The sequence below is a fragment of the Chrysochloris asiatica genome, unplaced genomic scaffold (genome assembly GCF_000296735.1).
Source record: "Chrysochloris asiatica unplaced genomic scaffold, ChrAsi1.0 scaffold00015, whole genome shotgun sequence".
NCBI classification, from domain to species: domain Eukaryota; kingdom Metazoa; phylum Chordata; class Mammalia; order Afrosoricida; family Chrysochloridae; genus Chrysochloris; species Chrysochloris asiatica.
The window spans coordinates 1,641,348-1,657,195 of record NW_006408533.1 but is presented as its reverse complement, the minus strand read 5'-3'; the positions used below and the strand labels follow the sequence as shown (position 1 = coordinate 1,657,195).

At 38.9% G+C, this 15,848-nt stretch overlaps 1 protein-coding gene across 1 annotated transcript in view; it reads left to right on the top strand.

Moving 5' to 3' along the window:
• OSBPL1A (oxysterol binding protein-like 1A) overlaps window positions 1-15,848 on the top strand; it is a 274,214-nt gene that overhangs the window by 23,635 nt on the left and 234,731 nt on the right. The window contains exons 4-6 of the mRNA XM_006835025.1: window positions 7,256-7,367; window positions 11,753-11,838; window positions 12,958-13,102. Coding sequence (XP_006835088.1) covers window positions 7,256-7,367; window positions 11,753-11,838; window positions 12,958-13,102 — 343 coding nt within the window. The remainder of the gene's footprint in view (window positions 1-7,255; window positions 7,368-11,752; window positions 11,839-12,957; window positions 13,103-15,848) is intronic.

Here is a 15,848-nt window from a genome sequence, read left to right as displayed (position 1 = left end):
CCTTGCTTTCACCAATGCCTTCAGTGCAGCTTCAACTTCTTCCTTCAATACCTTCGGTTCTTGATCATATGCTACTTCTTTAAACGAGTGAACATTGACCAGTTCCTTAAGTACAGTGACTCTGTGTATTCCTTTCATTTTTTTTTTTTTAATGCTTCCTGTATTATTCAATATTTTGCCCATGAAGTCCTTCAATATTGCAACCTGAGGCATGAAAAATGCTAAGTACATTTTGGTGTTCTAGCTCCAGGTCTTTCACATTGCATTATATTTTACTTTGTCTTCTTGAGCTGCCTATGAATTGTCCATTCAGCTCATTTACATCATCATTTCTGACAGTTACTATAATTGCTCTACATTCAAGAGCAAGTTTCAGTTTCTACTGACATCTATTTTGGTCTTTTCTTTCTTCCTATTTAATGACTTTTTGCTTTCTTCCTGTAGGTTGTTGATGTCGCCCCACAACTCTTAAAGTTTTTCATTAAGAGTATCTAGTTTATCAAATCATTTCTTGAGATGGTCTCTAAATTCAGGTGGAATCTACTCAAGGCCAAAATTTGATACTCGTTTTAATTTTCTTCAGTTTCAGCCTAAATTGCATATAAGCAATTAATAGTCTGTTCCACAATTGGCCCTTGGCCTTGTTTTGGCTGATGTTACTGATTTTCTTTATCATTACTTACTGCAAATGTAGTCATTTTGATTCCCGTGTTTTCCATCCAGTGAGGTCCATGTGTATAGCCTGTTTATGTTGTTGAAAATGGTATTTGCAACGAATAAATCAGTGGTCTTAAAAATTTCTGTCATGTGATCTCCTGCATTGTTTCTATCACCAAGGCTATATTTTCAAACTACTGATCCTTCCACTTTGTTTCCAACCTTGCATTCACATCACCAGCAATTCCCACTGCATCTTAATTACATGTTTGATCAGTATCAGACAAAAGAAGTCTATAGAATCCTTCAATTTTATCATCACTGGCTTTAGTGAATATGTATAAATTTGAATACTAGTAGTAGTAACTGGTCTTCCTTGTGGTGGTGTTGGTGTTGTTGTTAAGTACCTATGAGTTGGTTCCAACTCATAGTGTCCCTGTACAGGGCTTCTGAGGGGCAGTTGGTGGGATTGAACTGATCTTGTGGTTCACAGTCCAATGCTGATCCACAGTACCACACCAGAAGTCTGGTCTTCCTTGTAGCCATATGGATATTATGCCATCACATACAGCATTATACTTCGGGGCTCTTTTAGACAATGAATATAACACCATGCATCTTTAGTTTGTTGTTCCCGATATTGTAAACTGTTTGAATATCAGGTTCAAAATGGCCAATACCAGTCCATTTTTAGCTCACTAATGCCACTAAAGAAGTCCTGGTGTGGCGCTGTGGGCTAATGCATCAGACTGTAAAGTCATTTGAACTAAAAGGTTAGTGGTTCAAGCTCACCAGCTGCTCCTTGGAAACCCTATACAGGGTCGCTATGGGTCGGAATCAACTCAATGGCACTTAACCACAACAGCAATGCCACTAATGCTTAGGATATTGATCTTTATGCATTTCATTTCATTTTTGATGGCTTCCATTTTTCCTAGATTTATTATTTGTACGGTCCACATTCCAGTCCATTTATTAATACATGTTTGCAGCTATTTCTTCTCATTTTGATTAGTGTCCCTCATCACATGAAGGACCGGAAAGTGTTACTCATCCACATCATTAAGGTCAACTCTACTTTGAGGAGGCATTTTGTTCTCAGTCATATTTGAGTGCCTTCCATACTGTAGGCTCATTTCTGGCACTATTCGTAAGGTTGTATCATTGATAAATAGTCCAGTTCTCTTTATTCCTAGTCGGTCTTAACTCTGGAAGCTCCACTGAAAGCTGACCACCGTGGGTGACCCAGCTGGTATTTAAAATAATGGTGGCATAGCTTCCAGCCTCACAGCACACAAGCCACCCCAGTAAAACAGACTGACACATAGTGGTGGTGAGCCATGATAACTTCAGTTGTTCTTCCTAGTGCATTCGTTCTACCGTCTGTTTGATTCTGTTGTTGAGAGCTTCTCTTGCTTTTTTTGTAATTCAGTTGCTTAACTGTTCAATTGCAGTAGTTCTTTCTCTTTTTTTAATGTTTCACATTTCCTTATTGAGTCTCTCATTCTGTTCCTCCATTTGTTTCCTGATTTCTGCTAGCTTATTTTCTGCATTATTTTTGCTTTTTGCTTTTTTGTAAATGTTTTAATTGTGAATTGAGTGCAAGTTTACAAGGCAGATCATCAGTTTTACATTCAACAAATCACACAACTTGTTTCATTACAATGATTATAATCCCCTCCATGTACCATCAGTCAACAGTATTTCTCTATATTCATTTTAGCTCTTTTTATTTTTTTTAAAAATACTCAGGTATATGTAATAATTTATACCACCAAAAGGCACATTCTGCAAGTCTGCCTCCTGGCCTCCAGCTCTCAGTTCCTCTCTTTCCATGAATTTAGAAGCCTCGACTGCTCCCTCTCTCCATGTCCTCATCTCTGCCTCCATCTCTGGTGTCGCTGTTTTTCTGGAGAAGGTCCTGCATTCCGCTCGTGCTCCTCTCCCTTGATGGTCCTAGGGTTGCTTTTTTCCTTTTAATATATTTAGCATCATACTCTGAAAATTATTAATTTTTTGTGTTAAACTGAACTTCATAGTAGAATTTTTCTTTTCTTCATGTCTTACTTTTGTTTACCCCTTCTTTTCTTGTGACTTTGTGTTTTAAGGAGCTCTGGTAGCGTAGTGGTTACGAATCGGGCTGCGAACCTTAAGGCCAGCGGTTCGAAACTACCAGCCGCTCCGCGGGAGAAAGATGAGGCTTTCTACTCCCGTAAAGATTTACACCCTCGGAAACCCTGTACAGGGTCGCTATGGGTCGGAACCGACTCGATGGCACTTCACAACAACAACATTTTTGTTGAACTTGGGCCATTTAGTTATTTTTTTATCTTAATTTTGTCACAAAAACTTTACATTTTGTGTTGTGGCTTTTTTGGAAATTGTTTCTACTTGGATACCCTGGTGACGCAGCATCCAAGCACCTGGATGCCCATTGAAAGGCTGGGGCCTTTACCCAAAGCAGCCACTTTGTGGGAGAAATACACAGTAGCCCATCTTCACAGACTCACTGCCCTGTGAACCCCATAGGGCATGTCCACTTTGTCCCACAGGGTCTCTATGAGTCAGAATAGACCCAGTGACAGTGGACTTAGTGTTACCTCCACCTAAGAAGCAGTAGAGGGCACTCTTAGCCTTAGTTACACATGTGCAGGAGGGGCAATTTAACTGGCTGCAGCTGCTGACCTGTGGTGGCGCTTGACTTTCCTGGAGGAAGGTTGGAGGCTCTCTGTGATTTCTTTCAGGTGCCCATCCACAGGCTTACCCATGGTATCCAGCTGTGGGTAGGGAGTCAGCCATTTCCTTTGTGCTGCCTATCAGTCTAAAGTATTCCCTTAGCTCTGCTGCCCTTGCAGTTTTTCCGGTGGGTCCTAGTGCTTGTTCCTCAGCGGGGTTGGTAGTACTGTCACAGTGCCACAATCACTTTCAACCCCTCTATATTGCAGGGCCTGTGAACTCCCAGAGCCAGTGTGAACTACCATACAAGATCAGGCTGCTGCTTCCTGAGATTAGCTCCCTTTCTGTGTCTCCTGTTCAGGTTATTGCCCAGTCCCATTCAAAAAGGGCTGTGATGAGTGAATGTTTCTAGTATTAGGCAGGTAGGTTCTCTCAGCTTCTGTGGCCTCTCTCCCAGTTCTGGACTCAGCTGCTTTCTGGAGATCTGATATCTCAGTGTGTGCTTTCAAAATTTTGTTGGGAGAGTAGATGGGTGTCTTGCAATGAGTTATTTTATGATTATTCTAGCCATAGTCTTTGTAACTCCCACCAAACAACTGTCTCGTGATGGGGCTGGATAAAAGAAGGTGGGGAAAGATGCTGATAGTATTATATGACTCAGTTGTGAGTGATTGATAACAGCGCTAATTGTGATTGGAAGGACTTGGAACTCTAACTTGGGTTTAAAATGTGTCCTCTCAGAAGTAGGAATGGGGGATTTTACTATCAACAAGAAAGAAGAGGCAGAAGTAGAGTGCATCCTTTGAGTCCCTATATCCCTGTGTGTTGAACCTGGACCCAGGAGGCAGAGCTGTGACATAGGATCAGCAGACGCAAACCAAGAGCCAGAGACAAACCTCCTGAGCCCACCGAGCAAGTAAAACTAAGAGTCTTCAGGTGGGAAGCTTGTTTGCAGAGTGGAGTGCCTTCAGGCACTTGGTTGGGGACCTGTGTTCCCTGACTCACAGAGCTAAAGCTGAGTGTTTTGAGGCTAAGTGCTTTCAGTCTGAGGCTTAGAGCAGATTAGAATGCCCTTTGGGCACTATCAGCAGTGCAAAAAGAGATCTGTAACACTGCCCAGGCAGGGCAGAGACGAGGCCAAGGGACTGAAGGCCCCAGAGAAGCCTGCCCATAGGCAAAAAGCTGTCCTAACCAAAGAACTGTATCTTAAACATTTCTGGTCCTGAATTCAGAGGAGGTCAGCTGCCTCCCGCGCCGCTCCCACAGTGTATCTTTGCCATCTTGCTCTGCTCCCTTTCTCTGATCTTTTAATACCATCATACCCAGAAGTTTCTTTCAGTCTTTTTTTTTTTTTTTGGTTTTTAAAAGATTATTTGAAAGATTTGGTAAATTAACTATGACACAGGAGTATATTGTTTTTATTCTAATTATGGACAAGCCCAGCATGATCTCTAAACATTAGTTATAATCCTACAATTGGAAAGCTTATATGCATTATGAGTTAAAAAACAGTAATGCTTATCTGTGTCTTATTGACTACCCAAAGACATTCCATTGTGAATCATAACAGTTGTGGATAAAATGTTAAAGAATGAGAAATTCAGAATACTTAATAGTGCCCATGTGGAATCTGTACAAACAGAAAAAGGGGATGCTCCTTTTGAAATAAATAAAAAAAAGTGTGCATCAGAGTTGTTCAGTCTGTATGCTGAGCAAACTAGCTGAGAAGCTGGACTATATGAAGAAGAACACAGCTTCAGCATTAGAGGAAGACTAACAATTTGTAATACACAGGTGATACAACGTTGCTTAAAGTGAAAAGTAATTAAAGCACTTGTTGATGAAAATCAAAGACTACAGCCTTTAGTTAGATGACACTTGAACAACAACAAAAATACTCACAACTAGACCAGTAAGAAACATCATGGTAAACAGGGAAAAGATTGAAGTTGTCAAGGATTTAATTTCACTTGGATCCACAGACAATACCTATGGAAGCAGCAGTCAAGAAGTCAAATGGGCAAATCCACTGCAAAGACCTCTTTAAAGTGTTAAAAAGATAGAAGATATTACTTGGATATCTAAGGTGCACCTGATCCAAGCCATGATGTTTCCAGTTACCTCATATGCTTGTGAAAGTTCAACAGTGAATAAGGATAACAAAAGAATTGATGCCTGTCAGTTATGGTGTTGGAAAAGAATATTGACTGTAGGAGCTCTGGTAGCATAGTGGTTACGAATCGGGCTGCGAACCTTAAGGTCAGCGGTTTGAAACTACCAGCTGCTCTGTGGGAGAAAGATGAGGCTTTCTACTCCCGTAAGGATTTACACCCTCGGAAACCCTGTACAGGGTCGCTATGGGTCGGAACCGACTCGACGGCACTTAACAACAACAACAACAATGGTCTGCCGTAAGAATGAACAGAACTGACTTGAAGGAAGTACAACCAAAATGTTCCTCAGAAGCAAGGTTGGTGAGACTGTGTCTCATGAACTTTGGACATGTTACCAGGAGGGACCAGTCTCTGGAAAAAGACATCATGCTTAGTAAAGTAGAGGGTGAGCCAAAAAAGAGGAAGATTTCTCAATGAGAGGACTGACACAGTGGCTGCAACAGTAGGCTTAAGCACAACAGTGTGAAGCGGGTGCAGGATTGAGCAGTGATTCATTCTTCTGTACACAGGGCCACTCTTGAGTTGGGACCCATTCAACAGCACCTAACAACAAAGAGGAATGGGTTTATTACATATTGTTTCCCACTGTCATAGTTCTAATAAATAGATTTAACTAATCTTTTGTATAAATTACAACTAACAACAACAGTAGGGTTCTGTGGTTAAAATTAATGTACTAGGCTTTTAAAAAGAAGTATTTATTTATCATTTGTTCCTTACTTTATATTTCAGATGCCGTTACAATTTTGAATTTTTTTCCTGTAATTGATTTAAAGAAAGGTATATGATAATATAGTACATAATTGGACTGTGGCACTTACCTTTGTTTTTATTTGTTATGATTTCCTAGCAGAATTCAGTATATAATGAAACCAAATGCTTACTATGTTCCTTGTTTCAAGAAGTATTTCTCTCTCATGTGGAATACAAAAGACACAGATAATCCTGGGGTTTGCATAGTTTTCTATTTTGTTCTCTCAGATTTCATTTCTCGTACTATGTACTGAATGTTTACTGTGTGTCAGGTACTGTTCAGTCGATTAGACATACATCATTGCATTTCATGCTAAACAACAACCCTGGAATACCGGTGTCAATACTGACATTTGGTGTAGGTTGTAGCTGACTGAGAAGATGATTAGTGAGCATCAGGTTAATTGAGGTGGTTGTGGCATTTAACCCCTGTGGAGGATGTGGGAGGGAATTGGAGATGGGGCCAGGAAGCAGGCTTGGGCAGAGAGATTGTCAGGCTGTGATGCAGTCTCTTTGAAATGCCCCCAGCCAACTCTATGAGGAGTTCTTACTGCTCTGAGCTTGGGTAAGAGGGCCAGGACTTTATAGCCCTGGGACAGTCAGTCAATGAATCACTTATCATAGCTGATGTGCTATAAAGAGCCCCACAAAGTGCCGTTTCTCTTATGTGTCCCTGGGTAGTAGAGATGGTTAACTCATTAAAAGTTTGGAAGTTTGAGTCCACCCTGAGGTACCTGAGAAGTTATTAGTCCTTTGGAAAATCAGCCATCGAAAACACTGTGAATCACAGTTCTCTGACACATGTGGGGTTGCCATGAGCTGCAGTTGACTTGACAGCAACTGTTAAGTGACAGCAAGTCAGTTCCTACCCACAGCGACCCTGTATAAGGTTTCCGAGGAGCAGTTGGTGAATTTGAACCGCCGACCTTGTGTTCAGTCTGACTTTGTAGTCGAATACTTATCCTACAGCTCCCAAATTTCTTTTGTTTTTTCAGGAGTTGGTAATGATACTCTTGGAATATAATGCTGATACCACTGTTGTTAATGGGAGTGGACAGACAGCAAAAGAAGTCACTCATGACAAAGAAATCAGAAATATGCTTGAAGGTAAGTATTATAGATCTTAATATAGTTATCTGTTTCTTGAGTTATAGCTAAGATCCAGAGTATAAGTAAAAATGTCTTCTGAGATGTCAAAATACAAGACATCAATCCTTTGTTCCAGAGATAATTTTCACAAGTCATTGGTTAGAGACACACTTATTTATGATCATTTCCTCAAGCCATCATTTACAGCTTTTAAACTCTTACTTTATACAAAATGATGGCAAGTTTTTTTATTTACTTTTTAAATTTCTAAAGGCAGAAAATTGGACCTGTGAGGGCATGTGGCTGACAGACTGAAACAGCAAGAAATATAGAAGGAATATATAACTGCAGGATGGACACACTATAAGTACAGCAACTGAGAGTCAGGTGACATATGAGAAGGCAGGTCTGAGGATTGAATTAGACTTCATGAATCATGAATACACAGGTTCGTACTGCCTTCTGAATTCTATTGAAAAGAAACATAAAGAGTTGGATTTTAGTTGTATTCAATTAAAATTGTTCAGGACATGTTTTCTTGGATTTGAAGTACAGGCAGTCCCTGATTTATGATGGGGTTCCAATTTTTGATCACTTTACTGTAGATTGGTTCTGATGATGTAAGTCTAATCCATATATATATTAGTTTTCATTTTTATTGTCTTTATTATTAGCATCATTATAAATCATAACATTGAACATATCTGTGAATGAGCGTCTGAAAATGATAACCTCAGCCAATTATGTCCTGTAGCATTGTATGTAGTGCATATTACTAACAATACGATGTACTTGCATAAAAGAAAACCAGACGGGTGTAAGTGCAGTTCATCTTATAACTCAAAGAAGCAGTCAGTCTGGGACCACCTGTTTTAAAACAGTGTACTGATTAATAAAGTATATGCATGAAAATATGCCTCATTAATGAACAGCTCATTGTTTTCACAAATGGAATCACATCTAGAAAGGGAGAATTACCAGCATTCTAGCACCCCATCCCTCCACCAAATGTGATTACACAGTCCAGGAACATATACAGGTTTTCAATTCTGAATCCCTTATTATGAACCTAGACAGTCTAGAAAAAAACATGAATGAGCCCTTTACTTCCTTTCCATAAAATCTGTAACTAACATTAAGCATTATTTGATTATTCAGTAACTATTTATTTGCTCAAGTGTGCACTGTGCTAAATAAACATTGTTACAAATGCTTGCAATATGAAGAAGAATAAGAACAGGGTCTTGACTTCAAGAATGCCTGAGAAGCATATATTATAACGTAAGGGTATACTTAAAATTGTAGAGGTAAGTACAAAAATAAAGGTATTCCTGATCTCCAGAAGCCAGAAAGAGGAGCCAGTGAAGAACACATGACTTGAATATCCTGAATTTCAGCAAAAGAAGGTAGCATTGGGGGCCTGTGTTGAGGTTTTGACCTTCTTTCTCAGGTAAAGAGGGGTCTGGGAATGGAAATAGAACTGTGAGGATAGAATATAATGCTAATCATTTCTTTAGATAAAACTAAACTTGTTTCAGCTATTCTTGTATTCATTATGCTTGTTCCCTGTAGTTTAAATAGGATGATATGTTTATTGTCTTGAACAACAATTAGCACATAGCAATTTATCTGTTTTCTTCAATCACGGGCCAAGAAGACCTTAAAAGACTGTTCTAGTTCCTTCCCTTGCAGCCTTTGCATGGGACACTGTACACACATTTTGAGTGCATGGAATTATTAAACCTTTTTATGAATTTACTTCTATTCTGTAAGCCAAAACAAAATTGAGACCTAGCAGAAATGAGACCTTTTTACATATTCCAGTCGCGAACAAAACAGATTGACAGTTGCCCCTTTTTCCCTGCATGTGAGAAGCAGTATAGAGTAGTTTTAAGAGCATGAACTCTGGAAGAAACCTGCCCGAGTTCAATTCCCAGCTCCTCCACTTCCCTGTGCAACCTTGGTTAAGTTCCTTTATCTTGATACCTCAGTTTCTTTATCTGTAAATGGGGATAATAGTATAGTAAAACATACCTAATAAAGAACTACTACTCAATAATATTAATAAGTTAATAGTTGTTGTTAAGTGCCGTCGAGTCGGTTCTGACCCATAGCGACCCTGAACAGGGTTTCTGAGACTGTAAATCTTTACGGGAGCAGAAAGCCTCATCTTTCTCCCGCGGAGCAGCTGGTAATTTCGAACTGCTGACCTTGCGGTTTGCAGCCCGATTCATAACCACTACGCTACCAGAGCTCCTTTGAATAGCCCTTGTCACATAGTATGGTATTTTTCTTTTCCATAATAATCATATTGTATTTTTGGTATTTTGGAAGAGGAAAATCATAGCAAATAACTGTTAAATTAGCAGCCAACATTTTCTGTGCTGAAAACCTACTATGTACATTGTGCATATCAATTAATCCTAAGATCACAGCTGTGAAGTATGAGAATAGTAATGTCAACTCTGTTTTGCAAATTATGACTTGGAATGAAAGAATTTAAACCCATGCTGAAAGCTTAACTTTTATGGGACTTGAATAGCACCATATATTTTCCTGTGACCTATTTTTACAGTACAGGAATCTTTGGCTAATATTTGAAATGCAGAGACTCCCAAATTAACCTTACAATGCCATTTTATCTGGTGACATTTATTAAGGGACCTATTATGACACTATTAGAGAGAGTTAAGTATGTAAATCATACATCCATTAAGAAATTTTCCATTTCTGAGTAGAACCCTCAATATAAAAACTTTTTTGTGAATGGAGAGATTTATTTAAAGCATGGCTTTCACTAACTCCAGTATAGGCTTACTTAATTTTTTGCAAATAAACATTCACCACCTAATAACATAATGTCTATGCACAAACCTTTGCTTAGACTTTTTTTTTAGCAAAAAGTACATTTAATGAAATTGACTCGTTTTCAGCTATCACATGGTATGTTTTATAGTATTTAATTGTTGTTAAGTGCTGTCCAGTCAGTTCTAATTACGGTCCTAAAAACGTGACATCAGGATTAGAGGAAGGCTCATTAACAACCTGCGATATGCAGATGATGCAGCCTTGCTTGCTGAAAGTGAAGAGGACTTAAAATATTTACTGATGAAGATCAGAGACCACAGCCTTCGGTATGGATTGCATCTCAATGTAAAGAAAACAAAAATCCTTAGTACTGGACCAATAAACAACGTTCTTATCAATGGAGAAAAGATTAAAGTTGTCAAGGACTTCATTCTTCTTGGATCAACTATCAACACTCATGGAAGCAGCAGTCAAAAAATCAAACGATGTATTACATTAGGCAAACCTACTGCACAGTGCAGACCTTTTTAAAGTGTTGAAGAGCAAAGATGTCAGCTTGGGGACTAAGGTGTACCTGACTCAAGCCATGGTATTTTCAATAACCTCATATGCATGTGAAAGCTGCACAGTGTATAAGGAATTCCAACTGTATAAAAATTGATGCTTTTGAGTTAATGGTGTTAGAGGAGAATATTAAAAGTGCCTTGGGCTGCCAAAAGAACCAACAGATCTGTGTTGGAAGAAGTAGAGCCAGAGTGCTCCTTGGAGGACAAGGTGGCCAAACTTCATCTCTCATATTTCAGACATATTGTCAGGAGTGACCAGTCTGGAGAAGGATATCATGTCGTCTTAGGAGACCTATTTTCCAGTAAGCTGGAGGGTCAAAGAAAAAAAGGAAGACCCCCAGCGAGATGGATTGGCAAAGTGGCAGCATCAATGGGCTGAAGCGTGGCAACAACTGTGAGGTTGGCCTACGACCAGGCAGTGTTTCATTTTGTTGTGCATAGGGTTACTATGAGTCAGTCCAGACTCGATGGCACCTAACAACATCAACAATAGGGTTTCCAAGGAGCAGCTAGTAGAATTGAACTACCAACCTTGTAGTTAAAATTGACTTTGCAGGCCAGTGCTTATCCTACAGTGCCGTACCAGGACTCCACGTGTTATTTAGTAAGTATATAAATGTAAACAAAGTAGTATAAATGTCAGTATATTTATATGGTTCGTGCATCTTCTTAACCAGTGTTAGTTTCTATTCTTACTTTTCTGTTCACATTCTGAGTCTCATGATCAAAAGGATGAACATCACTCACCTACCTGACCATGGCACATATGTGATAACATTTCAGTATACAAAATAATTGAGAATTCTTTGTGTTGGTTAACATAGTGAATTGGAAATGTAAATTCATCCAGCCCTGTACTGTGAAATGTGAGGCAGTGGGAATGACAATAAAGTCTAAGTGGATTTGAATTAGAATTCAAAATATTTGCTTTTTCTGAGGACAATCACTTTATTCTTTATGCACTTTTGTAATAAACGTGTGAATAGCCTTCTGATTAGAAATACAGTAATATGTACTTTCCTTTCCCAGCTGTAGAAAGAACTCAACAAAGAAAGCTTGAAGAATTACTTTTAGCAGCAGCTCGAGAAGGCAAAGCAGCAGAACTCACTGCACTGGTAAGCAGCTGCAACAGAGAATATTTCTTTACTTTATACTTTAGGAAATTTCTCACTTGACTTTAATTGTGGGAATGAAAATTCCAGAGGTCATAATAATACAGCAAAAAATGTTAAGTGTCTAAAAGCACTATAATGGCCATAGTGTAAGTAGAACACATTTTCAACTGGGGTGTGTCTTTTTGATTTTTTTATTTCCACCCATCCCTCCCCTACCCGCTGAGAACCTGATGGCTAGGAATCCAGCTTTTCCAGGCCCATGATTAGTGTAAAGAACCCACCCCATCCCACCCCCAATAAGGAAATATGGAATATATTTCTTTAGTTTTGATGAGCAGTACAGTCTGAAAAGAATAGTAACTACTTCCTGAAGGTAACGGGCAGAGGAAGAAGTATTTGAAATACAGCATGTGGAAGTTAGAGCAGACTAGAAGCATTATCTGCTCTGTGTGTGTGTCTAGGTCGTCTTAGGAGACCTACTTTCCAGCTTCCATTTCCTACATAGTCTCATTAAGCATGAAACTCTAAATTTTTTCTGAGTTCAAGACTTGAAACATTGCCATTTGCTTTTAAGTTACTTTGGCTCGTTTAAAAAGACTCCTTTGGTTTCCAAATATAGTGCCTAAAACATTTTTGTGAGATAGAGACAGTATAAAGAAGTTTCTAAAACAGTAAGTGAGAGCAGCCGATTCAGTAGAATTTTGACGTTTACACATTCAGCATTTATGGTATTAACTCTTCCCAGTACCAATAATGGTAGGCTGATTTATAGTTCTCCTGTCATGAGTTTGAACTACAAGACTGGAAGGAAGGAGCAAGTCTTAGTTAAATAGTAATTTCCAGAGGTCGGTAGGTGGTGCTGGTGTCTACTGTCAGAGAAGTGTGGGCCCTGGACACAGGCCTGAGATTTGGTGGCATATGGAGAATGACCCAGGAGAGTGACTGGGTTGGTGGGCTCCATGAGCAAGAAACTTCTGGTAGTCTAGTGCCCAGGAGCCCAGCTGTGCTCCAGGTCTATAGTATGAGTTCACCTGGAACATTCACCTTCACCGTTGTGTGTCTTAGAGAAGAAAGTCTGTCTTTGATATGTGACTCTCCGTGCATTTCTTTAATCTTTAGCTCAACAGGCCCAATCCTCCTGATGTTAACTGTTCGGATCAATTAGGAAATACACCGTTGCATTGTGCAGCTTACCGAGCTCATAAGCAGTGTGCCTTAAAGCTTCTAAAAAGTGGAGCAGATCCTAGTCAGAAAAACAAAAATGGTAAGCATGTTGGTGAAAGCCATTGTTGATTATTTTGAAGCTAGAAAATAGAGTCAGTGTGGTATAAAATTATTTTATTTTAGTCTTTAGCCTCTGTTAAAATGTATGGTCACTACTGAAGTTTGAAATCAAGGCATTCACACAAAAGAAAAGCAAGACCTTAATTTACTACTCCCCTGTTAAGACTTCAATATGTAGTAATACCTATTGGACAGTAGGCACTAATGATGACTAAGGTAGATCCTGTCCTCGAGAGAAAGGTAAGAACAAGAGTGACATTCTTATAAAAAAGACAACATTGAATCACCAGGCTAGCAGCTGCCTGGAGGACCCTATTTGTGCCTTTGTTGTGTTTAAGGGCTGTCAAGTCAGTTCCGACTCAGAGAGACTCTCTATAGTGTTTCCAAGGAGCAACTGGTGAATCTTGTGATTCAAAGGACTCCTGTGTACTTTTAGGCACCACATTTTGAGATTCTTCTCTCTTCCCACTACCAGACTGGATTAGGACCCTTCATTGGTCCCGTGGGCCCCTATGTTCACCTCCTTCAAAGCCTAAATCATACTGTGGTCATTGTTGGTTTATGTAACTCTCTCCAATTAGACTGAACTCCTAAAGGTAGGACGGTATTTATCTGTCTCCTTCACCCAGCATCCTTACAGTAATGCATAGCACATAATACCTTGTGAATGTTACATGTTGTGTTGAAGGTTTGGGGTATTTAATAGCTTCATAAAGGATTAATTATTTGGTATAGACCTTGAAGTTGTCCTACTAGGATTTTTTTAATGAGATTTCATCTATAAATACTTCTGTTTGCGTCTGTTATAGAAGGTCTGTCCACATACTTTTTGTTTAGGTTTTAACTGACAACCTTTCAGTTTGCGGCCATCCACTTACACATTGTGTCACCAGCACTCTTTGGCATTAGTCATTGAAGTTAAGTGCCATCAAGTTGGTTCTGATCAACTTCGTAGCGACCCTGTGTAGAGTTTTTGAGAAGCAGCTGGTGGTTTGAACTGCTGAACTTGTGGTTCACAATCCAGTGCTGATCCTACAAGCTCCACACCAGGAGTTCATTAGCGAGATGCAAACCAAAACCATGATGTCATACCACTCTATCTCCACAAAAATGGCTGTGATCAAAACAAAACAGAACAGAAAATAGTACATGTTGCCCAAGATTTGTAGAAATCAGAACCCTCAACCATTGCTGGTGGGAATAATGAAATAGCTAAGCATAGAACTCCCTACCATATAACTCAGTAATTTCCAATCCCAGGTAGACAATTAGAACCAGGGCTACAAACAGAAAGCTGTGCACCAATGTTCACTGCAGCACTATTGACAAAAGCAAAAAGGTGAAAAAAACTCAAGTGTCCATCAACAGTGTATCTTTAGTCTTGATAGCCTAATTATTCTAAAAATTAGGTCCCTTAGTTTTGACCCTATGTTATATTCCAGGTTTTAGCTTTAACATTTAAGTCTTTGATTCAGTTTGACGACATTTTTGTACATGATGTGAGATGTGAATCCTGTCTATTTCTCTGCATTTGTACCACTTTTGCTGGCACCATTTGTTAAACAGATTATGTCTTCCACATTGAATGAACTTTTAGCCTTTGCTGAAGATTAGCTGAAGATTGATACATTTACTTCTGGGTTCTCAATTATATTCCATATCTATATCTGTCTGGTACCAGTGCCAGACTGTTTTTATTACCATGGCTATATAGTAAAATTTGACATCGGTAAGTGTGAGGTCTCCTATTTTTTTCTTTTTCTTCAATGTTGCTTCAGCTATTTGGGGCCTCCTTCCTTTCCATATAAAGTTATAGATTATTTCCATTTCATTAAAGGATGTTTTTAGGATTTGGACTGCATGCATTGTGTCTGTAGATTGCTTTTGTAGTATTGCCATTTTCACAATATTAAATATTTCAATCTGTGAGCATGGGATGTTATTCCATTTATTTATATCTCTTAGTTTTTCAGAGTAGTGTTTTATAATTTTCTTTGTATAATTCTTTTATGTCTCTTGTTAAGTTTATTCCTAGGTTTTTGTGTTGGTGGGGGCTGCAGGGAGCTATTGTAAATGGTATTGTTTTCTTTATTTCCTTCTCATACTTCTCTTTGTTGGTGTAGAGAAGGCTACTGATTTGTGTGTTGATATTGTACCCTGCCACTTTGCTAAAATCCTTCTGTTAGTTCCAGTAACTTTCTTATGCAGTTTCTGGGATTTTCTATGTATAGGATCATGTCATCTGCAAATATGGATAGTTTCACTTCTTCTTCCATTACAATTATTCCTTTTATTTCCCTTTCTTGCCTTATTTGCTCTAACTAGTACTTCCAATATAATATTGAATTTTTGTTGTTGTTACGTGCTATTGAGTGGTTCTAACTCATTGTGATAAGCGTGCACGAATCCCTCCTTTCAAATATCAGCTCAAGAAAATAAAGCCATATATTATAATAAAATAATATGCAAAGATTTGGAATCAGAAAGCCAAAAAGGAAGAACACGCTCAGCATTTCTCAAGCTGGGGGAAATGAAGAAAAGATTTAAGCCTCGACTTTCGTTATTGAAAGATTCTCTGGGCAAATTATTGAATGATGCAGAATGCATGAAGAGAAGAGGGAAGGAATACACAGAGTCATTGTACCAAAAGGAAATGGTTAATGTTCAGCCATTTCAAGAGGTACCATATGATCTTGAGCCAATGATACTCAGGGAGGAAGTCCAAA